The sequence below is a fragment of the Aythya fuligula genome, chromosome 17 (genome assembly GCF_009819795.1).
Source record: "Aythya fuligula isolate bAytFul2 chromosome 17, bAytFul2.pri, whole genome shotgun sequence".
Classification (NCBI taxonomy): domain Eukaryota; kingdom Metazoa; phylum Chordata; class Aves; order Anseriformes; family Anatidae; genus Aythya; species Aythya fuligula.
Window position 1 is genome coordinate 1,138,254 of NC_045575.1, and position 24,639 is coordinate 1,162,892.

At 50.4% G+C, this 24,639-nt stretch overlaps 1 protein-coding gene across 1 annotated transcript in view; it reads right to left on the bottom strand.

The window, feature by feature from the left end:
* GRK3 (G protein-coupled receptor kinase 3) overlaps window positions 1-24,302 on the bottom strand; it is a 67,066-nt gene extending 42,764 nt beyond the window's left edge. Inside the window, exons 1-2 of the mRNA XM_032198708.1 lie at window positions 24,043-24,302; window positions 9,690-9,766 (exon numbers count right to left, since the gene is read on the bottom strand). Of these exons, the coding sequence (XP_032054599.1) occupies window positions 9,690-9,766; window positions 24,043-24,155 (190 nt within the window). The 5' untranslated portion in view covers window positions 24,156-24,302. The remainder of the gene's footprint in view (window positions 1-9,689; window positions 9,767-24,042) is intronic.
* Between the last annotated feature and the right edge of the window lie 337 nt (window positions 24,303-24,639).

Genomic DNA, 24,639 nt, shown 5'->3' on the forward strand with positions numbered 1-24,639 from the left:
ACATAACTGCGCATAAAATGCAGGGTAAAGGAACAAATTATATTTTACAAGACAGCACTTGCATACAACGGTGACGAGCACGGAACAATTTTCCTAGAACAGAAGCTAACCGAGCTGAAATGAGTCTGCAAGTTGCCAGGTAGCTTGTTTAATAACTTCAAAAAATCAGCACATGAAAATAAATTTTGGCTAAAAAGTTCCAAGTGTCTCTAAAGTCTATCCTTACTTCTGGGCATGTTTTCCAATGGCCTTAAATCCTGCATGAGCACAGCACCACCTTGCTATCCCTCCAGCACGCCCGTTTCAGACACTGAGCAGTATTCCCAGGCTGTCAAACCTCTGTCAATATTGGCTTACAAGGTAGAGGGGCTCTTGAAGCGCTAATACAGCAACTTATTGGGAGCATTCAGCTCTTATTCTGCTTCAGCCCCAGCAGAGCAGGTCGCAGCACAGCCCTGGATTGCAGAATCTGCATTTCAAATGAGGCCGCCGCAGTCTGCCCTGGCTCCTGGCAGCAGCCCCGAGTTCAGCGCATCCAAAGGGCAGGACCAGCAGCTGTCAGGACGTCAAGTGGTGGCACGCCAATTCAAACGATGAAAGGAATTGTAAGGAGAAGGGGAAAATGCTTTATTTTTAACACATAGCTGCAAATCATTTTTAGAAATTGATGTCTATGCTTCACTCGCTGCGATTGCCTCTGATCTTTGCCTCAATAAAAAAAAAAAAAAAGGCACACATCATCTTGGTAAGAGCTTTGTGAAATGCACCTCTGAATTTCTGAGCATACAATAGATCACTTTTCAAAGCCAAGAAGAGAACAGAATGGGCAGAACCCACCTCTGAATCACATTTATTATGTATGGTTCATACTCCGGCCTCCCCAACATGCAGAATCCCAGCTGACAAAAGGAGACCGACACGTACATTGGAAGTGGGGTATCAAAGGCACTGAACGCATCAGAGGTGGGGCACAAAATATGGGTGCACATAACAAGTATCTCTGTAAGACCTCAAACTAAGATCCCTAAACAAAGATATGTAAAAACATTCTGATTTTTAATAGGACCACGAAATACAGCATGAAGCATTTTGTTTCAGTCAGTTATTACAAAGAACATGCTTCAATTCCTTTACTAGAGCTCATCAAGAAACAGAGGACTTGAGTTTTGTTCTTTTTTCACTTGCAAATACAAGAAACTCCCACCACTTTCACAAGTATGTGGTATTAGCAGCTACCAGCAAGCTATTAGCAGGCTAACAAGTATCAGCAGCTTTAAAATGCCGTGGTGGTTGTTATTTATCCCCTCGTTCCTCACATCACAAGAATACTCAGTCCCTGTGAAGGATGTGACAGCTATGTTCTGGATCAATATTTTTCCGTGGTCCAACTTTTAACCATGCTGTAGGCAATGCAAGCCAGTGGCCCCTGGTTACCGAAGAGCACACCGCTGCTTCTGAAGCGTTCAAAGCCATGCCCAGGTCGCTGCTGTGAATTATTTAACACACAAAGCAGGCTGGGGGTGCTTCTGAGAATGGGCGATAGGATCATTTCATGTAGATATGGAATAATTGTAGTATAGAATAATACGGAACAACAGCAGCAGAAGGGTTTTGTCACGTCTCTGGTGCCGATGTTCCCCTTTGCAAGCCCTGTTCAGGAGCTAAACCACTGTAAAGAAGCAAACCGCTCCACAACAACATCTAGGAGGACTTACACTGTGGCTGGTATCAAAACACCACACCAGTGGTATTTAGTTAGTAAATACAGACAGTGCTAAGTGAGGTAAAGAGGAGCAAAGCCACCCAAATGACAGCGACAGGGCACAGATGACTCTCCTGCATGAATTTCAGAGCCTTCCTGCCCCCTGCACTCAGAGAGGAAAGCTGCTGAGAGCTGGGGAGCCAGAAACAGATGGCTTTCCTTCTCTTCAGACCTTCCCCTTCGAATCAAAGAAGTTACTGAAACGCTCAGAAGTGCTCTGTGCACGTCTGACCCTAGCTCCCCAGCACCCAGCCAGGCGTGCATCGCAGAGCAGGGTATTTCGGCGGCACTGGCTGGACATAATGCTGTCAGTGGAAACGGGCCAGGAAACAGAGAAGCAACTACCCTATAAGGTTACTGTGCTGCTCCCCTCCAGCCTGAGGATTCGGAGGTCCGACGGTGCTCATTACTCAGCCCTGACACTGCACCAGTGACGTCCTGCAGCAAGAACCTCGCGGCTCTGGACGAATTCCCTGGGGGCTGCAGGCTGTACTACACACCGTTCTTTTATAGGGCAGATATTCGTATGGAACCATGGAAGCATTTGAAAGGCTTATAGCAAATACCCGTGTCTGTTCCCTCATCCACAAATGAATTCCTAGGGCAACCGATAGCCACAGCTCTGCGACTTTCTGACTGCTGTAACTCTTAAAACCACTGCTGAAAGTTAGAAAACTTAACAGCTTCAGTAATTTATATTCCACTTACTGTACTCTTGGTACCCGAGCTTTTCTCCCCTTACTAATGAGTTATCCCACTGAGATGAATGAGTATTGCTGGCAGGACCAGAGAACCTGCTTCATTATTTGTACAGAGCTATGCAGGTAAATCTCATTAAAGTTGTTATTATGCCACGTTAAAGATGTGGAAAACTAATATTTACCTATTTCACAGTGGTGTTCTGAGGCTTAATTAGTCTGTGAATTGTTTCAAGACACATGGATAAAAACTCCACAGGAACGCAACTGCTTCTGATTGACTGAGAAATTGCAGGGGGGAGGGAAATTGAGGTTGTGCGGTGTCACTGCGTTCTGCACAAGTAGGATATTGCATCAGAAGGGGGCTATGGAAGCTTAAGCGAGTGCAAGCAAATAGAAAAAAAGGTATTTAGAAAACACTGTCTTTGGTGTGGAAGCAAGCCACAAGGATGGGTTTGTAACATCCAAGTTCGAAGCTCTCTACATGGGTCTTTGATGGAGCCCAGTGCCCTGCAGACACCTCCCCATCAGCTTGGGGTTTACTCTCTGATATGTGTTTTTGCTGAAAACTTTGAACATCCAAGTGAAATTTCTTGGATAAAATTCAGATAACTTGTAATTTGTCATCTGCATATATCTACACCCATATATGTACACATTACACTCATCACCTATCCCCTACAATACTACTTCTGGAGTTCCAAGTTTCTAGAGCGCTTTGAATTCTTAATAACCAAACCCCAAAACTGTGTAATTGCACTGCTCTCCTGAGATGAAGCCTGTTTGACCCCATGACTGTAATTTTCCCAGAATCGTACTGTATATAAACATTAATATGTATCAGCATGTGTACATCATCTATTATGTGAAGTTCCAGAGGACAATAATATTTTTTTCCTATTCTACAGCTCTAACTTAACCTACAGTTCCACCAGGAATCAGACAACTGAGTATCTTCAACACCTCCAAAAAGAAAGCCATGGGAGCATATCAAGCTGCATCCCAACAAAGAAATGCTCAATTATTTATGATCAGAAGAAAAAGAAAAACAAACACATACATTTTTTATATGGCTTTGGATACTATTTGTCCCTGACACACAAGGCAGACACCTCTGCCTGCAGGCAAAACACAAATAAAGTCTGCAGCAGGAAGCTTCATCAACATCCCTCTCAACGATCCTTCAACGTAATTCATGCAAGTGTCATGCTTATTTTACAATAAAATAAAACAAAAAGTACACTGAGAGAAACGCAGCTTCCAGTAGCATTTAAATTATGAGAGAGGAACTAGATCTTAAACCCAGCACTGATTCTGTGAAGGGTACACATGCAGCAAGCAGAGGGGCTTGCAGCGCGCGCTTTTTCTCCCTTCGCATTCCCGCTCCAGTCCGATGCAAGTGGAGCATCGCTGCGAAAGACCAGCTCCAGGGTGAAACATCTTACACGGATAGTTTCTGTTTCGGTTTACAATCGCACCGTTTCCGATATTTACTTGCGGTTTGGATTTTGCGTTGCTTTTAACCGATCACATGAAGTGTCCAAGGAAAGCATGTGCTCAACAGGCTCGTAAAAGAATCCCGCGGACCATCCACCATCCAGGTTTTAGTCTAAACTTGAATTGAAAATAAGAAGTAACAGCAGAAAGAAGAAGATCGGTCTTAACAGTGTTTTAAATATCCCTTTTTTGTTCACCAGCTACTTCCTGATTTTGATGGAGCCCACTTCTGCGCGGTGGCCATCCTCCCCAGGTCCGAAACGGAACCCCAGAAGAAAACCACTTGAATAAACACTCTGCCTTCTCGCTCCTGCAGAAACCCCTGCCAAGCACACAACTGCTTTCCCTATTACATGGCTGCCCGTTATTTAATATCAATAAACCAGACCAGAGTAAAATAATCACCACGATACAGGTCTGGCGTGCACCACTGAGCACAAGTCTGAGGCCAAGACATTCTCAGCCAGCCAAGGCTCTCCCGCAGCCCGTGCATGCCCCTCGATGCTCTGGAAATGCTCCCGGTTTCCCCAGGCGGCTCCACCAGCACAGGGCCTGGAGCAGGGTCTTGGGGCAGCAGCAGCATCCCCAGCCCATCCAGCAGCCAAAAGCTGAAGTGACTTGCTGTCCCCTCTGCATAGTTTTATTGCTTTCGTTGTTATTTCCTCAGAGGACTATTTAATTAGTTCAAAATGCCAACGGCACATAGATCTTATGCTTAAATTAAACAATAGCCTAAATAATGCTCCAGGGAGGTACTTTTCCCAGCCCGTTATTTTTAGGCATGGCGGGGAGCGCAGTACGCCGTGCTGCCACGCTGCGCCGTGGAAAGAGGAAGAGCAAGAATGTTTTTCTCAACAGATTTTAACTCAAGATCCATCTAATCATTAGCATCAAAACTCTGAAATAATGAAATATGATGGGTCTCTAACTAGAGAAACAAGCAACAGAAAGCATGATTCATTGCACTAAAAAAAATCTTTAGCTGTTCTCACCCTATTTTTTTATTTTTTTTTTTCAACAGAAAGTTGTCACTGACAAAGCCAGAGGAAACACAAGCCAGAACGGTCAGGAGCGCATTTCCCTCTAACCGCAGAGGGCAGGCAGAAAAGTCCCTCCCTGCAGTTGCAGGTTGTCTGTGCAGAAGTGACTCTAAAATAAACCAAACGCTCATCTGCTCTGAAAACTCAGCTAAAAAGCCACCAAGATACACGCTGGCTGTACTTGGCTGCAGCAGCACAAAGGGAGCAGATAAGATGCCGAGGGCCCTGCCAGGAGCGGGATGTGCAGGAAGCGGCACCGACACAGACGTGGAGCGCTCGCCCGGGGCTGGGAAGACCTCCAGCTCGGAGCCTGCCAATTCACGGGGACAGAAGAGAAAGTTAAGATCATTTCTCGCTCTACAACAGCGGATGGCACAGAGGAAAAAAAATTAAAACTCATTTTGTCAACCATAGGGTTCTGTCAATCAGTTCTTTCTGCAAGTATTTTATTTCAAGACAATAAAACAGAAATTAGGAGGAGCTTCACAGAGGGGAAACAGCAAGTTATTTACTAAACAAGGTGAAAAGCTTGTACTTGCACATACTGCAGCACGACCAGCTGCTGGGACAGCTAAAATATGTTCTGCTCTCATCCTTCCCCAGATCCAAACCCCACACTCTGTGCAATGGAGAAGCTGGGAACGGTGCAGGTGAAGGTGCCACGTCCCACCAGCCTGCGAAGGGTCACGAGAGAAGCTCTGGCCAAGCCCAGGGCAGGACCCAAAGCTGCAGGATGCCTCGTGCCTCCCTGCCAGCCCTGCCATCGCCTGCTGGGTCGGTGCAATGCGTCAGAAGGGCCACCACCAGTCACCAAACTATAACTGGCCAGAGGTTTGCTCCAAGGGATTCCACTTTAATGACCACAATGATCCTAAAGTGGTAGGCTGACCTAATTCCCTACGTTTGACACTTGGCAGTTACACGTGCAGCAGCTCCACCCCCCACAGCTCATCCCCAAACTGCCCCAAAAGCAGCATTTTACACCCCCCCCCCCCCTCCGCAGCGTAACCCACGGAGAATTTCACATACACTTTAACACGGCCGAGACGCCGAGTAGCTTCCACATGTAAATTACAGATACTGGGATAGCAGAAAATGTCTTTTTTTTTTTTTTTTCTGAAGCAAACACATAATCTGGTGTTGTAGCAAACAGGATGTGGTAAGAAGAGAGGCAGCTCGAGGTGGTTACGCACCCCGCTCCGAGACGCGCTGTACTTCCCCATGCAGCCTCTGCTGGGGAGGAAGCAGCTTCTGCGGGAGCAGCCGGTGCCGGGCCATTAAGCGCTGCCAGAGCGTTTTGCTGGGTGGCTCTGTTATCTCCGGGGCCTCTGACTCATTCGGCGATTCTTAGAGAGTTCAAGATCATTCTGGAGAATCGCTCCTGCACGGCCGGGCCACCTCCCGGGGATGGGAGCGACCCCTTGGCCCTCGTGCAGAGAAAGGGGCACACGGAGGAGAGTTGGCTGGGCAAATCCTCTGAAGGCAGCCCTGTCCCCAAAGGGGGGCTGCTACCAATTTCCCTGCTCTCCCTTTGGTGCTGGAGGGCACAGCCCAGGTTTCGGTGCCAAAGCCCCTGCGATTCCCTGGGGGCGGTGGCAGGGAACGAGGGCACAGCTTGTACAGCAGAAGCGTGGATCCCACCAGGATTTGGGGGCTCACGAAGGATAAACGCCTGCAGCGGTAAGCCCAGCACAAGCAGGCTTGTTAGCAGCAAAGCATCCCCCAGGAACGACTCCCTGCTCGGTATCAGGCAGACTCACACCAGACAGCTGATCAAAGCCCTGTGCTGGTTTTTTTTTTTTTTTTTACATCCGAAAGGCCACTGAAAAACCAGAACAAACAAGGAACTGGAGCCGTAAGAACGAACTGTGGTCTGGAAAAAAAACACAGCAGTCCTCACCCACGTCGTACTAGCCAAAGAAAAAACGAGGTAGCTTGATGAAGTTTTGTATTTAGTTTATGACCAATGCTGCAGCGGGGCCAGCAGGACGGCTGCGGCTCGCGGGGCGATCTCAGCCCCCACCTGCCCCCTGCACGTCCCCACCATGAAGAGACAGCAGCAAGAGGGAAAAGGTGATTAGACTTTTAATTACCACACCGTATTGATTCTCGCAGCATTTTGCATAATGCCTGCCTAAAATTGAAGGTACTTTACCACAAGCAATTATGCTAATGTCTGGAAACAGAACCAATTTAATGGCAAAGAACAAGCTAGAAAACGCAATAAAATTTAAATGAACAACCACAGTAAGGAAATACAATATTTTCAAGTGCAATGCAAAGTCTTCTGTTAAAAACAGTCGAATGTTATCTTTTTTCTTCCCTCCTAAATCCTTCCTCAGAAGAAACCAGCTTCAGAAGCGACCCGGGCTGCAGCCCAGCGAGCACAGCAAACCTCCCCGTGTCCAGGCAATGGAGCGTGAGGACAAGGAGAGAAGGGAAAAGCTCTCTGCACATCTATGAGCTGGGCACCCCAGGATCTGGGAAAAAACAAACCCAGTAATGAAACCCTAGGCTCTACAATTCTAGGTTTGATAGCTACCGAAGTAGGGAAAATAAGAAGATAAAATCTTTCATTTCTTCCAGAGTCACTGTAATTGCTGTAACTTATCAGAGTAACTGCAAGTCTTCACTGTTCTTTGGAACCAACTATTAATGAAAAGTATCCAATTACATAAATACAAATGTGTGTTACATATAAGCTGTTCCATCCAACTTCACTTTTTATTTTCAAAAAGACTTCTTCATTTCATTGCCACCGCACAGAAACAAACAGCTCAAGTCAACCTTTATGTGGTTGCTTAAAATTCCACTTATTTTGCAACTGCTGTGCTACAGCAATACACCAGTGATTCAGCACAGACTGCTAAACTGAAGTGCGTGCTGAAAGATGTCAGCAAAAGCAAACAAGATATCTACATATGTACAATACAGAACCTGTGGCCAGAACAAGAAGTCAGTTTTTAGGCACAAAGATACAGACTACCCTTCAATTACCGTAATACGCTGGAAAGCTTCATGAGATTTTTATGTACACGTACTTCAGACCCAAGCTTCCACACCCATCTATGTAAAAAGCTGAGAAACTATCAATGACAAGCTACGAAACCATAAAAGAAGAGCATTGACTTTACTTTGGCAATACTCTAATCTCGTTCCACAATACTCTCATACCTACCCAGCCACATATCTCCAGCTGACCGAGTCCTCGACATTTCTGCTTCTGCCAGAAATAGAGACTGGCCCAAAGGGCACCGGCTTCCCTAGGAGGTAGGGAGCAGCGACACCCTGCTCTTGGGCATTTGCTTCCACTGCTCGTTACGGTCTCGATGTCCTTCAGACCAAAGTAGATCCACTGACCTCCTCGAGTCTTTCCAGCCTGTTTTATGATTTTGTCCCCATTTCGCAAGACAAGAGCTGGTGTACTATCCTAGCAGAAGTATGGCAACCCACTCCTAAAATCCACTGGACAAAGATTTCACAAGCCCCTCACAAAATCCCTTCCACTGCTTTACTGCCTATCCCATTATTCAAATACTAAATATTAAGAAAATTATATATATATTTTTTTAATTAGAGGCAAAACCTCTGGAAAACCTCACCATTTCTGCAACAACTTTTCTGGTTTTTATGACTGTTCGGCCTCACTTCTCTCTTTCATAGCCTACATAATGCCCTATTTCAGTACTTCCTCGTGGGTCGCTCCTCGCAGATGCTAAGTAAGGTCTGCTCGCTGCCGCTGCTTGGTCCTGGACTCTTTCCAGCAGGTCCATGTACGTTCTGTAGCCTGGTGCCAGGACTGGCCACAGCCTTCTGCCAAGGAGGATTACTTTACATGCCTCATGGGCTGCAATCCTGGTTTTATATTTAGTTGTGTGATCGAGCTGAGACGTCACAGCTTACTGTAACAACCCGGCCTGGTAGAAATGCCAGCCCCATCAGTGGTTTTCCACCCTGTATTCGTGTCTTTGCTCCTGCACAGGTGGAGAGCAGTACCTCTAGTTCGTGGAGATCTTTTGTAATTCTGCCTTGTCCTCAGTGTGGTCATAGTCCTTCTCAGTGTGCAAGCTGAACACGGAGGCTTCTCACCCCGGCACTGCCCTGTTAACTACGGCACTGTGCAGAAGCTGATCTCTGGCACTGGGCACTGCTGTGCGAACTCACTGGATCCAGCCCCCCGTCCTCACCCCAAACCACTGGAACTGTTCCTCGGGCCAGCTCTCCCAGCAGCTGTGCCCCGCACGCAGCAGTTTCACCCAGGCTCCCCTTCCCTGCTGCCAGCAAGAGCACATGTCAGCCAGGCAGGACAACACGCGTGGTATTTCTGCACAGCCGCTCCCTGACCAGCAAGGCTTATTACCCTGTAAAAAAAAGTCAAACTGATGTGACACATTATATTGTTGACAAGCCCATACCAAGTAATATAATTTTCTCCTACATGTTTCCAAGTAATTCGATTATTTTTCCAGTAGTTTTCCAGAACATGAAGTTAAATTGACAAATTGCCTTGCTTCACCTTCTACCCTTTCACAACATTTCATTCTCCTGAAGGCCTCTGCTTTACCCAGTCCTGTCCATATTCCTGTATTCTTAAGACCACCTACCATACAAATTTTCTGCAGCCATTACAAAGAAGTGGCAGACAAGTCAACCTTAAAATTTTACAAGAGTAGCACTTGAAACACGACTTACCAATTTTCTGGTGAAAGATCTTGTCAAAGGTTAATTCACCCCTTTCCTCGAGGTACTTCTGCATAACACTGCGGATGCTGAAAGGAAAAAAATAAAAAATAAAGTTGCTTGAAACTGCTTCTTTCAAACACAACAGTTAACATTCTCTAGGAAAAGGGATCACTGCAAGGAAATGCCCACGTAGGAGACCTACACCAAAAGCCGTGCCGCTACCCCAAGCTGCAGCCCAGTCGCTGCTGGACTGAGTTCAACACTGCCAATGATTTTATGACAATTCAACCTTTGCCTACGAATACCTTTCCAAACATCACCTTGCTAGCCTGAAATTAGAAATGGATTCTCAATACTATGATTTTGTTAATTTTTTTTAAAGGTTCTTGAAGTTTGAGGTACGCACACAGAAAAGCACTTTGCGCCCGCTGTAAATATTCACACCAGCACTTATCGATTGCCAAAGGGACACAGCCTACATCACGCAGCGTGGTGTTCCTGGAATCCCAATTCAGCAATCTATATTACTTAAGAAGGTTTGAAAACACCACAAGTGACCTCAAACTGGACAAAAACAGCCATCAGAGGCTGCTACACGTAGTTCCTGTGCCGCGTGCCACCACACCAGTGGGAGCACAGCAGCTAAGGAGCATTCCCCAGCTTTCCCTGGGTTTGCTTTTATCCCGGTGAAGAACTTGTGGCCAAATGGGATGGGAGCATGGGACTGCCCCAGGGCTGGAGCACCAAAGCTGGCTGATTTGCCTCAAAAAGCACGAGGTGAGCCCGGGGACACGGCGTGCAGAAGGCAGGGGCTCGCTGCATGGCCCGGGGACCTGCTGGGCGCCGCTTCTCCTTGGTTCTCGCACCAACTTTTGGCTTGCACCACGTAAAATGAATGTTCAAGTCAATCGAATCCGCATCGGGCCGTTAACGCTGCTATTGCCATCTATCATTTAGAAAATTAGCCAACAGGCTCCATTAGGGCCCCAGCTTGGCTGCAGTGCACTTAACATCTACTTTGCCTAATTTATAATGTCACCATCACTCATTTAAACCACATTAAAGATGATTTTCTTTATTTGTCAAGAAACGTCAATATTCATTTTAATATAATGGTCATAAAAATTTCATATGGGCAACGATACAGGTACATAAATCCTAAAATCAATGCAGCACAGCAGCACTGTGTCTTGATAAAACAACTACAGTGTGACAGCACTCAGCCCAAAGCACCCAACATTTCTGTTCCCCATTTTAAAATTGATATTTTCATTTATACTTGGTATTTGTATAAAACTAACCACCAATAGCCTGCACAACGTGCTCATGCCCTAAACAACGTTATCAAAATCACTCGCATTTCTACAAAAGTCAGGCTGAGCACCCACTCCTTGTGAAATGCAGATTCTGCAGCTGACCGAGGGCCAGCAAAAGCCTCCAGTAAAAGGCAATGAACTCCGAGGCCCTAAACCCCAGCCTAGGAAATTATCCTAATAGCTCTCATGCATACCTCGAAGCCCCACATGAAACACAGGCCCATGAGCACCCTGACCCCAGAGGCTGACCTCCACACCACGCTAACCAAGGGCTGGGAGGGTTAAGCCCCATTCGTTGGCTCTGAGATTATAAATTACCCCGCGAGGGACTCCCTACCCTTCTTATTTGTTCAGAAAAAAGAAAAACTAGGACTGCTTTCTGAGTATTTTCACAACATATAGAAAATACCGACTTCAAGTGAACCCCATTCCATGCTCAGAAAAAACAAGGTAGTAAAAGAAAACGTATCATTGGCAGAACTACGGCGTTTGCCTGTTCCATAGGTAAATTTTTGGAACACAGGTCCCAGCTTAGGATGTTTATATGGCCAACCATCAACCTGCCATCCCAGCCCGCCCGGCCCCAGCTGCAGCCCCAGGCGCCTCTCCCGGCACAGTGCCATTGCTCGGCCCCAAGGCGCTGTTCCCAGCTGATCGCCAGACCGTCCCTAACAGATTGAGCCCTTCCCATAACAAGGGCATCGGGAAGGCTTTCCTCCAGCACAACAAGCCCACGGCGAGAGATCACACCAGCATAGCTGAGTCTAGACAGCGTGAGTGAAGTGTCCGGGAAAACAGCGCGTAACGAGCAAACCGCTCCAGCACCTCTCCTTCTCTCCTTTGCCATCCCGTGCTTCTGCTCTGATGGGTGTCACGGCAAAGGAACACGACGTTTCCTCAACTAAAAAAATCGGAACAGATCTGCAAAGCGCTCGCAGGCTGCAGGAGCCCGCGCCGCATTTCAGCTTCTAAACACCAGACGCTCACCCCCTCAGAAGCATTCCTCCCTCTCCATATGCATAAATATGAATAAATTACATGGAATTGATTACGGTGATCCAAAACAATGACCTTCTAATTCTCCCGCAGAAATTCAAAGTAAAAATCTTAACGAGGTCAAGAGAAATGAAGCAGAGCCCGTACATCCTTCGGAGGGATGGAAAGTTTTAAAATAGAGCCGAGCCCACTCCACAGACAGGAAGGAAGGTGAAGGTTCCTTCTCTGCATTGCGTATTGACCCCTTAGTTGCCCTATGGGTAAACAAGCTGGGATTAAAAGCTGCATTTCACAGAAAAGCAGCCATTTCTAAAAGGCTTTCCAGATCCAAATATGCTTTCAGAGCAAGCAGAGCACTAATGCCACAAGTCGACCTTCTTCAGTTCATCCCAGCTCCCCGCACTGCCTTCACTGCAATACTCAAAATAAGCAGAAACAAAAGCCGGCTAAAAATGAAATCCAGGGAGACTCCGAAAAACAAAAGCATATCCGACTCTACTGGAGAAAAGCCTTTGGTCCATATATACGTATATAATTCATTTATTTTCAGAGAGGAAGAAAACAACACAACAAAAAAAAAATCAGGACTGCTCAGTTTGCTGTCCACACGCCACGAGAAAGCTGGAATAACAGGACAAGTACAAGGGAAAATTGAAAGATGGGCTTGAAGTGCAGTGAGAAATGCCACCCTGGACACCTCAGCCCCAGCACCAGGACCCAGCACTGCAGCTTCTGTGCCAAACTGTGCGCCTGGGGCACAACCTGCCCTGCCCCACGGCACGCAGCCCGAGGAGCCACACCAGGACCTAGTATGGGATAGCACGGGGTGGGGAGAACATCTGGGGAGGGTTTTTTTAATTATTATAAATCCATTTTTCATCTTGATTGCTGGCAATGCAAATGGTCCCACGTGTGCCGGCGGGTGTTCCGCAGCAGGACCGCATGCTCGCGGCAGAAAGCTGCGCTCACAGAGGGGCACGCAGACAGCCCGCTGGGTTCTGCACAGCGCCCCAGGGAGCAGTGGCTGCCCAGAGGCAGGCGGTACGATGGCCATATGCAGGTGACCAAGCTGCAAGCTCAGTGAGCAGAACAGGTCGGCCTAACCCAGCTGCTCCCCGGCCTCCCCGGCAAGGCACAAGCTGAGGAACCCGGTGCGAGGAGCCCCAGGAGGCACCCGGGAGCCCTGGCACCACGGCCAGCATCCCGGCCTGTCACAGCTGGATCAAAGACATCCACCGAAAGGCAACCTCTGCCGTTCAAATATCGTCTATAATTAAAGAGCTCTCGCTGCCTATAGACTGGCGGGGTGGCAAGCTGAATGGGTGAGCACAAAGCGCAGCGCCAGGGCAGCGGCACGGCACAGAACACCCACTGGGAAACACACCTGGAAAACTCAGCAGAACAAAAAAAAAAAAAAAAAGGAATGATGTGCTTTTTAACACAGAAAAGCCAGCATCTGCCCAGCCCCAAGGGCAATGAGCAGAGCCCCGCAGCAGGGCCAGCCAGCCGGGGGCACGACCGCCACGGGTGCGGGCGTAGGCAGAAACTGGAAGCTCCAGAGCAGAGTAAAATAAACAGCATTCACTTTGATATTTCCTAAAAGTTCTGCTATTAATTTCAAAGCTGCATGGATTCTGTCCCCGCAGGTTTGTCGCACTAAATTATGCAGGAGTTCTTCTGAAAGCATCTCGCGCCTCGGAAATGGAAAGGGTGAAGAAGGATGCGGTGGTATGTACACACGGGCACACTCCTTCTGTTGGAACTAGATCAAGAAGCTACTTACTGTTGACCTTCTTACTACTGTGTCTTACAGGAGCTTTTAATTATTTATCATAAAAGCACATTATTTTTTCTTGCAAATCAATAAGAGTTCAGATCGGTGGGATGTTATCCAGTGCAGAGATGCCCACACCAGAGCTTGAAAAATAATAAAAAAAAATTCCACCTTACTGCAAGCATTAAAGAATGATACCGACATTAAGAATGCAGTTATACTCCCTAATACATTCACTTATAAGGTGAAACAGAAAAAGGAGAACAAGAAACCAAAACAAGATGAAATGGCAGCTCTACAGGGACTGCCCTGTGGAGAGAACAGCTCAGTGCTGAACTCTGCCAACATTTCCTGTATCATCTCGGGCAAGTCGTAAACATCATCTGCCTCAGTTCCCCAGCCCGTCAAATGAAGCAGTGTTTCCTTTGCCCCTCTCTTTGCCAGTGCAGAGCGTGCATTCCTCAGGGCAGGTATCATCCCTCGGCCAGGTGCCCCGGCACACCGAGCTCCTGGCACACCAAAAAGTGCTCAAACGCTACTAAATGCTGCAGGAAAAGCACTCGGTACTCAGCAGCTGAGCTCCCACTGCAGTCACCAACCTGCTGCACACTCCCTTAGCACCCTCCTGCTCCCCTTTTAGCTCCCCACAATGCCCCCGAGCCCATCCTAGAGCCAGGTTTGCTCAGACCTCACTGCAGGCGAGAAGAAAGTCTGGAAGCCCCAAGTGTAAGGATACCAGCGCATCAAAAATAACAGTTTCTCCTTAAACAGCTTTGTACCAGTGTTCTGCAGAGTGGGCAGGAAAAAGTCACATAAGAGAGGGCAACAGGGAGAAGGAAGGAGGCATCCCAACATAAAACCTGCAGGACAGATTGCTGATGGGGCTCGGATCTCCTCATCGTATGCGCACCCCAAAGCAGCCCCCAGAGAGCCCAGGGCGGCCACCACCCCAAGCTGGGGGCAGGCAGGGGGGGCAGGCACGGGAGAGCTGTGAATGCAGCAGGGACACGCAGCCCGCTCCATGTCCCTCTCAGACCTGCACCCAGCACAAGGCTCGGTACAGGGAAATGCTGCTCCGAATGGTTTTGTCCCCAGTCCCTGTCCAACGTGCTCTGCACATCGCAGCCTCTGGTCAAGCCGTTCACCAGGCGAAGTACATTCCCAGCCGATAATGCCAGCAGAGACTGCTACAGCATCTAATCTGATCTACTGATCTATTACTTGTAAAATTCCCTGTTTGAGGAGAAAACAAATCATTAGAAGACCACGAAGACGTTTTTGGACAACAATGAAATAACACGGAAAATATACATTCCTTTCATTCCTTCCCTTCCTAGCATCCACTGCTACAATAACCCTGGCAGCAACGCAACATCCAATTGACTTAATTATTCCAACAGAGAAATCAAAGTGATCATTGGTACTAAATTAATTAGCGCACATGCTCGTCCCATTCTTCATCTCCTCGGCTGACGAGCAGAGCAGCAAGGAGCGAAAGGAAAGCCTCTCCCCATGCACCCACCACCCCAGACGTGGCACGGGGCTAGGGCTGGGCTCTGCCTGTTGCTGCCCCACTGGGAGCTCCCCTCCCATTCCCCATCTCCGCACACCCTGCGAGGTCCACGCTAAGCACGCTCCTGAATCACTGCGCACCACGGCTCTTACAATTGTCAGGGGTGATTAACAACACTTCCTACCCAAGGAGCCTGTTTGCAGGGGAAGGGATTGGAGCACAGAACATTCTGCCACCACCCCCCTCTGGTGCGTGCATCTCATCCAAGAGCCGAGGCAGCTTCACTTATGCAAATGGTATTAATGGAGAAAGTTTACAACCAGGGAGCCGAGAGCAAGAGCTGCGTAGCTCTGATTTCAAATTACACACTCGTGTTCCTTGAGGATCATCTGCATTATCACTGCTGAAATCTGAAACTAATATAAAAGCTTCTAAGCACATGCATTTTTCAGGAATAATTACACTGAATTGTAATGTCAAGGACTTGCCCTTCCACCAGAACGCTGCTACTGAGAGACTGCGAGAGAGAGAGATCGGAATGGAATCACATCTCGCTCCGACAGCAATTAAGCCATTTGTCAATCACAATGTTTGGCTTTTTTCAAAAACAAATACAAAATTATTCATGTGCCAATTTTTTTAAAAAACTTTTCCATGCCTGTAAAATGTTTTAAATTTTCTTTAGAAGTAGCATTCAAGCATACAGACTGACTGACCTACCTGAACTACAGCCCTCGCTGGCTGAAACACACTGCACCTGATGGATTTATTTATTTATCATCTCAGGACGTGACTTTAGAGGCTCAAATGTTTATCTATGCACCCAAAATTCATCCTGAAGCTGCCAAAATTGACCCAAAGATGCCAACCCAAAGGCCTTGAACTACGATCATGCCAGAGTCAGCACGGACAACGTGAAGCAATGACAGAAGGGCACGAGGTCATTACGGACAACTGGTTTTTCTGTAATAAGTGCATTTGAAAAATTCAGCACTGTAAGACTCATCAAAGGTGAAGAGGTCAAGATATTTCTGGTGCGAGAATGAGATCTTTCAAGAACTTTTTAAAACCAGGTAAAACTAACAGAAACGCTGTTTCTCCCCCAGAGGAAACAACCCCCTTTAAACCAGCAGGCATCGCTCCACAGTCCTGCATCCCAAGCAGCACAGCAAAACAGAACAAAAAGGTGTTAAATTGTCTTCACCGAGTTCTTGCACTTCGTCATGTGTCTGAAGCTCACAGTTATTCTTAGGCTGCAAAAGTAAGGGAGATGTAAGGGAAGGAGCCACGTTAGAAGTGATCATTGGAACTAAGAAAGGAGACTGGAAAAAGCTGGGGTGACAACACGGGGACGGAGAGGTGCAGGAGCAGTTCGGTAAGAACACAAATGGAATCTGAAGGAGAAGACGTGGGGAAGCCAAGCTGGGATTTAAGAAAACAGCAGGCATAAGAAGGCTCAGAAAGGAAAGTCACCTCCCCAGCATGAACTCGGACAGCCTGATAATCCAACCGACCGCCGCCCCGCAGCGCGCAGCTGAACGCGGCCGCTCCTGACCGTGCCCCGAGCACACAGCAGGGCCCTTCCAGCAGGCCCTCACGCTCAGGAGCATCAAAACCAAGACCCACATTCCTCACACAGCTCCCCCAAAACCCAGCCTGGCGTTCCTCAGCACCTTCCCTTTGGGAGCGAGGGCAGGGATGTGATAACCGCTGTGCCACCGCAGAGCTGGAGGCTGCGTGTTGTGCTCCAGGTGTCTCCTCCGAGGTCTGCAGCGTTTGGGATTTTGGATTTCAGGGCAGGGGAAGGATGCTGGGGGCTCCTCGCTCAGCGGTGCCGCAGGCTGAGGTAGCAGCTCCTGGAGGGGAACCAGCAGCAATCACCCCGCACAGCACCACTGAGCCCCATGGCCAGGCACCCGGCCCCTTCCCATCCTTTCCGACAGGACACAACACACTGGGAGGGCAAATTCCTGCACACAGGAACAGACAGGGGGCTCTGGATGGAAGCAGCTTCTAACACTCTCAGAATTTATGTCTTTCTGCAAGGTGTGTTTGTATGGGTGGTTATTTGGTTCTGGAATGATTTCCTCGGAGAAACGAGTGGGCATGGGGTGAAGCTCTTCACGTGGAAAGCAGCTGTGTTTTGTAAGGCTGGAGGCTGCTGCTGTTACATCAATTTAATTCAGCTAAATTATGTGATTGGGCTAATGCACCCGACAGGTTCTGATAGGCTTTTTTCTAATTTTATTAATCACCCAGAAAACATTATTATTGATAAGAAGCTTAATCCAGCCCATTCCACATGACTTCACCAGAACAGAAGCCACGTTAGGGCCGCACACGTTCACGTCCTGATGCCAACGTCCCAGCATTTCGCTGAGAGCACCCCAGGGAAAGGGCCCGGCACAGCACCTACGGGGCAGCAGGACCCACGGCCAGCCCTCCGCTCATCCCTCGGGTTTCAGGGAGCAGGAGGCTCTGATCTCCTCCCACATTGCCCTCGTTTACCTTGTTTCTTAATTAAAGCACCGATACCCGAGGGAGGGTCTTTAATTGCAGCAGCCCTGCAGGGGACGAAGCCAGAACAGCTCCGGGCAGGTCCCTGCGCTGAGCCCACCGGGGCCCCCCTGTCTGCCTGAGCCTCGTGAAACCAGCCTTCAGCTCCAGTACCTGCTGCACAGGCTCTGTGTGAGCACAGGTCCGACAATGCCATCTTTTCACTGCCTTCCTCACCAAGCTTCTTCTGACAACAAAGTTCGGAGGTCGAATTTCTGAGCAAAACAGTTTTTAGCTGCCCTCACCCTGCGCAGGACTGCGTATTCCACAACAAACGCACATTCAGCCTTTCTCATAACTCCACCTCAGCACAGCCCCAGATTTCCCCCTCCTCAAACAGTCACCTATGAATATTCAAGCGCGCCTTTTCGCCCAAGCAGAACACAGATTCCAAGACAGAAGATAAGCTCCAGCCTATTTCATCATTTCTGGCGATGTGAACTAGCCTTTCAAATACATCCATTACCGTGAATTGCACTAGACTAAATGCAAAATGGCTCTCTCCATCGTAACCAGCAATAGTAAGTCAATGCTTTAAGAAAATAAGGAGATAAAGAACAGCGGGATAATCCAGGATGCAACACAAGCCTAAGGGGCAAGCGCCGTGCACGCACTGCTCTCTGAAATCCTGCTGGACAGCGCGGGCACCTGGGGGGCTAGGGCACGAAAGGCACACAGGAGTACCTCAAAAGCAACAGGTATTTTTAGCACCTAAAAGCCAAGCAGATGCTCTGCTGTCCTACTGAGATCAGACACAGAAATACCACGCTCCGACCGGGCATGGGATGCTCCAACCTTGGCACGTACAAACCCACAGCACTCCTCCCAGGTCCATGCTCACACTGGGACCACCTCCAGCACCCATCTCACTCCCCAAACACTCCTCTGCCATACACCTCGTATTCAGGTATCAGCTCTGAGCCATTTTTACTTCCTTTGTGCCTTGCTCAAACGTTCGGTTCAAATGGTGGGGTACAGCACAGCTGCTAAACATTAAACTGCTTTACAGCTGGAATATAAAACCATTTAGTTCAAATCCCTGTTCCTCTACAGTTCCACAAATTACACCTCAATGAGGCTGCTTTGAGCAGTTTACGTGTCCTGCATGCCCTTTTAATTTCTTACTTCAGCTTCAAATTTTTCAATTACATGTTTAGGAAGTATTGGAATCGGTGTAACGATACCAAGCAACAACCTTGCTCGACAATAAAAAAAATAAATAAATAAAAAACGCAGGCATCAAGCAAGAGCCTGAGCTGTTTTGAAATTTTAGAGAACCAAGCTTCAGAAGTGCTAGCGAAATGAATCACAGCCATCACCGCTACGAGCAGATGGAGCCAGCCTCGGCGCAGCACCACCGCCTCGCGCAGCCCCAGCCACCGTGGCACAAAGTCATCCGAATCCACCACCAGGCCCCCGAGCCTCCCCACCACCAACCATTCAACTCTGCGTTCAGCAGCAGCGTTTCAGTGCACAGACCAAACGCGGGAGCCTTTGCAAAGCCTGGGCCTAGCCGTGCTGTGAGAACAGGAAAGCAGCACTTCTGGAGGCTGCGCTCACACGGCCAGGGAGACACCCGGCACTTCCTGGCAGCGCCGCGGCTCTGCACAACCCGCGTGCGAGGCAGGGTTTGTCTGGCATCAGCAGCACCCAGGGCAGGCTGTCAGCCCCCTGCGTGGTACGGCACAGCAAGGAGGTCCTGTGCACGCCATCCTCCTGGCTGAGAGAATGCAAACGGATGGAGAAAGGCGGACGGAAACAACACCGGTGCGACACCAACATGCTAGGCACTGGTAGATTAATCACAGTCGGGTTTCATCAGCTTCACAGCTCACGAGTGTTTTCGTGAGGGATGCAGGGGAGAAGTTTGGCAGGCCCGAAACAAACGGGCAGCGTGGACCACAGCAGGAGCGAGGGGAGGGGGCAGCACCCGGCCGCTGCAGCCCTCGGACACCCCGGCGGGGAGCTGGAGACACCGGGTGATCCAGGCGCTACCTGCAGAGCCCCAGCACCCAACGCACACAGCTGGTGCTTGAAGCACCACAAAGCAGCACCTAAAAAGATGCAAACAAAGGGATGAGACGAGCGTAGTAGCAACAAATGCGAAAATTACATGAACAATTGTCAGGAAAATTTTCCCAGAGACAGCACTCCAAATGAATAAGCATAACAAGAAGGCGTCAGACAAAGCCGGGGAAAATAACGTCAAAGTAACCGAGACTGACAGCGGGGAGACAGAGAGGAGCTCCAGCCTCTAACTTGGAGATGCTGCAGAAGTTTGAGGAGGCCCAAGAATACGCTGAAGGACACATCAAGGAAGCAACTGAAATCCAGAGAAAGACGATGGCAACGCCAGGAGAACAACACTGGGAGAGCAGCAGCAGTACAGGGCCGAGCGACGACTCCGCACTCCTAGTGGGAAGGCACCGCTTGGGTTTTGGTAACGCTCAGCACTGCAACAGGAAGAAAGCAAATCACAAACAGCTCAGGGTGGAATTGGAAAAGGAAAAACAACCCCTGTGCATTCAATAAACCTCCACAACAAGGTAGTTGGAATAACACTAGGTAAGAAAGCAAAGAGCACAGGGGTCCCATTCTTTGGTGCGGAAAGTACCTCTAGAGATAAACTGAAGATAGGACGGTAATGAGGAAAAATATCACAGCAAGAAGCGTGACTTCAGAGAAGGAAGCATCTGCAACGTGTTTTTTTTTCTCCTTTTCCCAGAGGGGCAGGATTCAGAGGAAGGTAGGAGACCAAATAAGAGATCCGTGAGAAAAATAAGAATTCACGGGAAGGAGCGGTAATTACCGAAGCAGCAGGTTAGGAGAGGAGAGACGAGATGAGAAACATCTACAACACAGCGAGACAAGTGGGAGAGAAGCCTGGAGAGATGCATGGTCTGTTTTGTTACCATGCCCTTGGTATTTGTACACCGAAAGCACCCGAAGCTCAAGTGACGTTTATAGCGAGGAAGCTTTTAACGTTAACTATCTAATTTCCTGGACTATTTTTCTCTACCTCCCCATATGCAAATCCTTTTTTCAGAACAAAGAAGCCGTTGGCAAATAAGAAAAGCTATTAAAGTCTTCTTCCACACCCTTTGACCAAAATAAGGGAAATCAAAAACGTACACTGAAAAGGGAAAGAGTTCAGGAGGCTGCTGAAGAACCTAAAAAATAAGAGCGCAGTTCATGGGCTCCTTTCCTCCCGAACCTAAAATGTTTGACAGCAACTCTGCAGAGAAAGATTAAAGCTTGATATTTGCTTGCGTTTCAGTATCTATGTCCTCTTTCTCATTTTAGGTCCCGTTGCTGCAGGTCACTCTGCCTTTGAGAGTCCTTCTGTCCATCCATGCAAATCCAAGAGGATCTCACAGGAATGTGCAATGAAAAAGACACCGCAGCTCCTCCAGCTCCTGGCAGGGCTCTTAAGAAGGAAAGGAGGAAACACAGAAAGGAAGGAAAAGCAGATGACAGAGGATGGAAAAGGGCTTGTTTTGGTGCTTAAAAACAAAACAACAAAAAAAGAAACAGAAAAAACACCACCACTAAGCCTCTTCCTAGGCACGCTGGTCTCATTAGCGTTTTTGCCCTCCTTCTTCCCAAGCCACCACATTTAACAGTTTCGGTGCACAAACAGCTGAGGATGCCTCGTGTCACCTCACCACCAACCAGCCCCTCAGCCAACAAACTCTTCACCCTCGGAGTTTATTTGCTGCTAAGCCTTGGCCTGCAGCCTCACAATTTATTCCGCCTGCACTGCAGTTCCTTCCTTTGGAAGGGAAGGACCCCCCAAATCACCCCAGGGAGCTCCCTTACTTCATCCAGCCTCTCGGCGAGACAAAACAGTGCCAGCAGGTGCACCAACGGGCTGCAAAACCTGTGCACGGCTGCTGGAGGATAAACCACCCAGGATAAACCACCCCTCGCATTCCCGCGAGGCGAGCGCTGCCCTGGGGCCCAGACCTTTATCTGCACGCTGTCCGCAGCAGGGCAGGGCCCCCCCGTGTCCCACCAGAGCCCCCAGCCCCAGCTCCCAGCCCAGTGCTACGAGCAGCTCTCCCACGGGCAGGGAGAAATGAAAAATCTACTTGGAGGAAGCGTCTGACTTCAAACCCGTGCGAGAGGAGACCTTGTGTGCGTGGTGGTGCTTCTCTGCTGTTACTATATCAACCTGCACTTAAGCAGCTGATTTATATAATTTTAAGAGGATCCGTTTGCCAGCAATACACAACATTTAAGTATACCCAACACGCCACGTCTTTTTTAATGAGAGATTGAGGGGAAAAAAAAAAAAAAAGGAAAAAAACAAGCAGAAAGCAGCCCGAAGACATCTGACACCAGAATAACGGTCACAATTTCCTACTGTATGAGGAAATCCCTGCTTTCAGTTAGAGGCTGAGAAGTTCAGTCATTTCAAGCAACCTCGAGCCGTTTGTGGTCCCAGGCTTAGGTAAGGCTCTGTTCTCATTTCTGCTGCCTCTTCCTCCTGCTCGGCAGCCGGGGGGCCTGGAGCAGCCCCCGCCCCAGCTCCACGCACAGCTCCGAGCCCCCCCCCCGGCTCCAGGCTCCCGCATCCCTCACGACACACACCAGCCCAGGGGGACTGCGAGCAATCCTTTTCTTCCAATATTTCCCATAATTTGCAAACTGGTTCTCCCACACACGGCTCCGGGCGCTGCCATATGAACGTTTCAGCCCCACAAGCCCTCGCCTTTCTCCCACTCCACAAAACTTCCCGGTGCACCCGGCTGCCGCTGCCCTCCCCGTGGAGCCCGACACCACCGAGGCACCTCATGGGGTGCGGGGAAACTGCCTGGCCTCTCCCAAATGCAGACCCCGAGGAAGGAGAGCAGCAGGGTGCAGGCTCCCCGGGCCTCGTGCTGTGCCACGAGGCTGTGCCCGGGCAGCCGGGTACCTGCTGTGACAGGCAGCACCGCCAGCACCACCAGCACCAAGCAAAGCACCGGCACTCGGAGAGCTGTGAGCTGCACCTAGGGTTAACTGCCGAGGTTACGTTACACAGATATCGATTATCTTCATCAATATTTACACACGCCAGGGGGAAAACAGGCACCTTCACCTGCCCAGGAAGCCGCCTCTAACTGGGCTTTGCAAACCCAACTTCCTCAGCCGAGGTTTCGGAGCCTTTTTGCAAGCACCACGGACCCTGCATGCCTCCGGCCACCCCTGCCCCTCCGCTGCCCCCCGGCACCGCCGGGAATTCAAACAGCAAGGCAGGAAAAGGAGCGAACAAGTGGGAAGAGGGCTTCAGCAACCCCTCGCCCGCGGCAGGCAGCTAGGCCACCGCCAGGCTTGCGAGCTGCCCACACACCCTGCAGTGAATTTTCTTTTAGGATTTTTCTGTTGTAGCGCTGTGCTTGCTGACCAAATATTGATTTTCAATGCATCCACGGCCGTGCACACACACACACACACACACACACACAGAGCCACAACGCGGGGAGAAAGCCTCCCTTCAGCCTCGGGAACGACCAGGCGAGGCTCAGGTGATTTTATAACGCGTGGAAACCAGGGGCTGCCACGCAGAAGGGAGGCTGGGGCTGGTTTCACCACCAGACCCCCCAAGCCCCAGGGACATTTGTGGAGCCCTGGGGATGGCACCGGCCACGAGCCGAGCCCCGTGCCCGCCGCCACCTCTGCTCCGTGAGCTGCTTGCTAAGAGCCCTGCCCGTCCTTCCCCGCGCCCCGCTGCTGTCAGCCCTGGTGGAGCATCACGAATGATAGCTCTGCAGAGCACAGCGGCCACAGCCGCTCGCTTCGGCTCCCGTTCCCCTCGGCCCAGCCGCCGGACGAGGCGCGGGGAGCGAATAAACCCCAAAATTTGGGTGTTTTTTTGGGGGTGGGAAGCAGGATTCCGCACACCCTCACATCCACGGACCGAAATACATCAACAAGCGGCCGGACAGGGAGGCAAACCCACAAATAACCCCCTGCACAGCGGGTCCCTGTGCGGCCCCTGACCCTGACCCCAAGGCGGGGGCTGCGCTGCCGACCCCGGGCACGGTGCGGCCGGGACCGGCCCCGGGGGCTCCCCACGGGCTGCGAGCGGCACCGGGACCCCCGGAGGGACCGGCACCGGGGGTGGGGGGGGGGGTCCTTGAGGGAGAGAGAGGGAGGAGGGGGGGGAAAAATCCGCGACCGGGACCCCTCCAGCCCCGTGCGCGGGGTGTGTGCGGGCGGTACCTGGGCTCGGGCAGGGTGATCTTCTTGCTGGCCCTGGCCGCCGGGGTGCTCTTGCTCTTCTCCATCGCCATCAGGTAGCTGACATCGGCCAGCACCGCCTCCAGGTCCGCCATGTTCCCGCTCCCGCCGCCGGGCTGCAGATGGAGGCTCCGCCGGGGGCAGCAGCCGCCCCCGGGGCGGGGGGGGGGGGGACGGGGACGACGGGGACGGGGACGGGGACGGCTTGGTGGCGGTGGCGGCGGCTCCGCCGAGCGCCTCCCGTGTGCGAGCGGCTGCGTGCGAGCTGCGAGCGCTTTGGGGAGGGGGGGGGGGGGGGGAGCGCCGCGGCCCCGCTCCCCGCCCTGCAGCACCCGGGGCTCAGCCGCCGGCCCCGCTCGCCCTAAACCCCCCCCCCCCACAACCCCTCCACCCCCCCCCCACCCCTCCCCGTCCGCCGTCCGCCGTCCGCCGGGGCCGAGCCGAGCCGCAGCGCCCCCCCCGGCCCCCGCTGCGGCCGCGGAGGCCCCCTCAGCGCCCGCCCGCCCCCGCCGAGCCCATGGCGGCCGCGGGGAGCTCTCCCGTGTGCGGCCGCCCCGTCGCCGCTCGCTGCCTTACGCG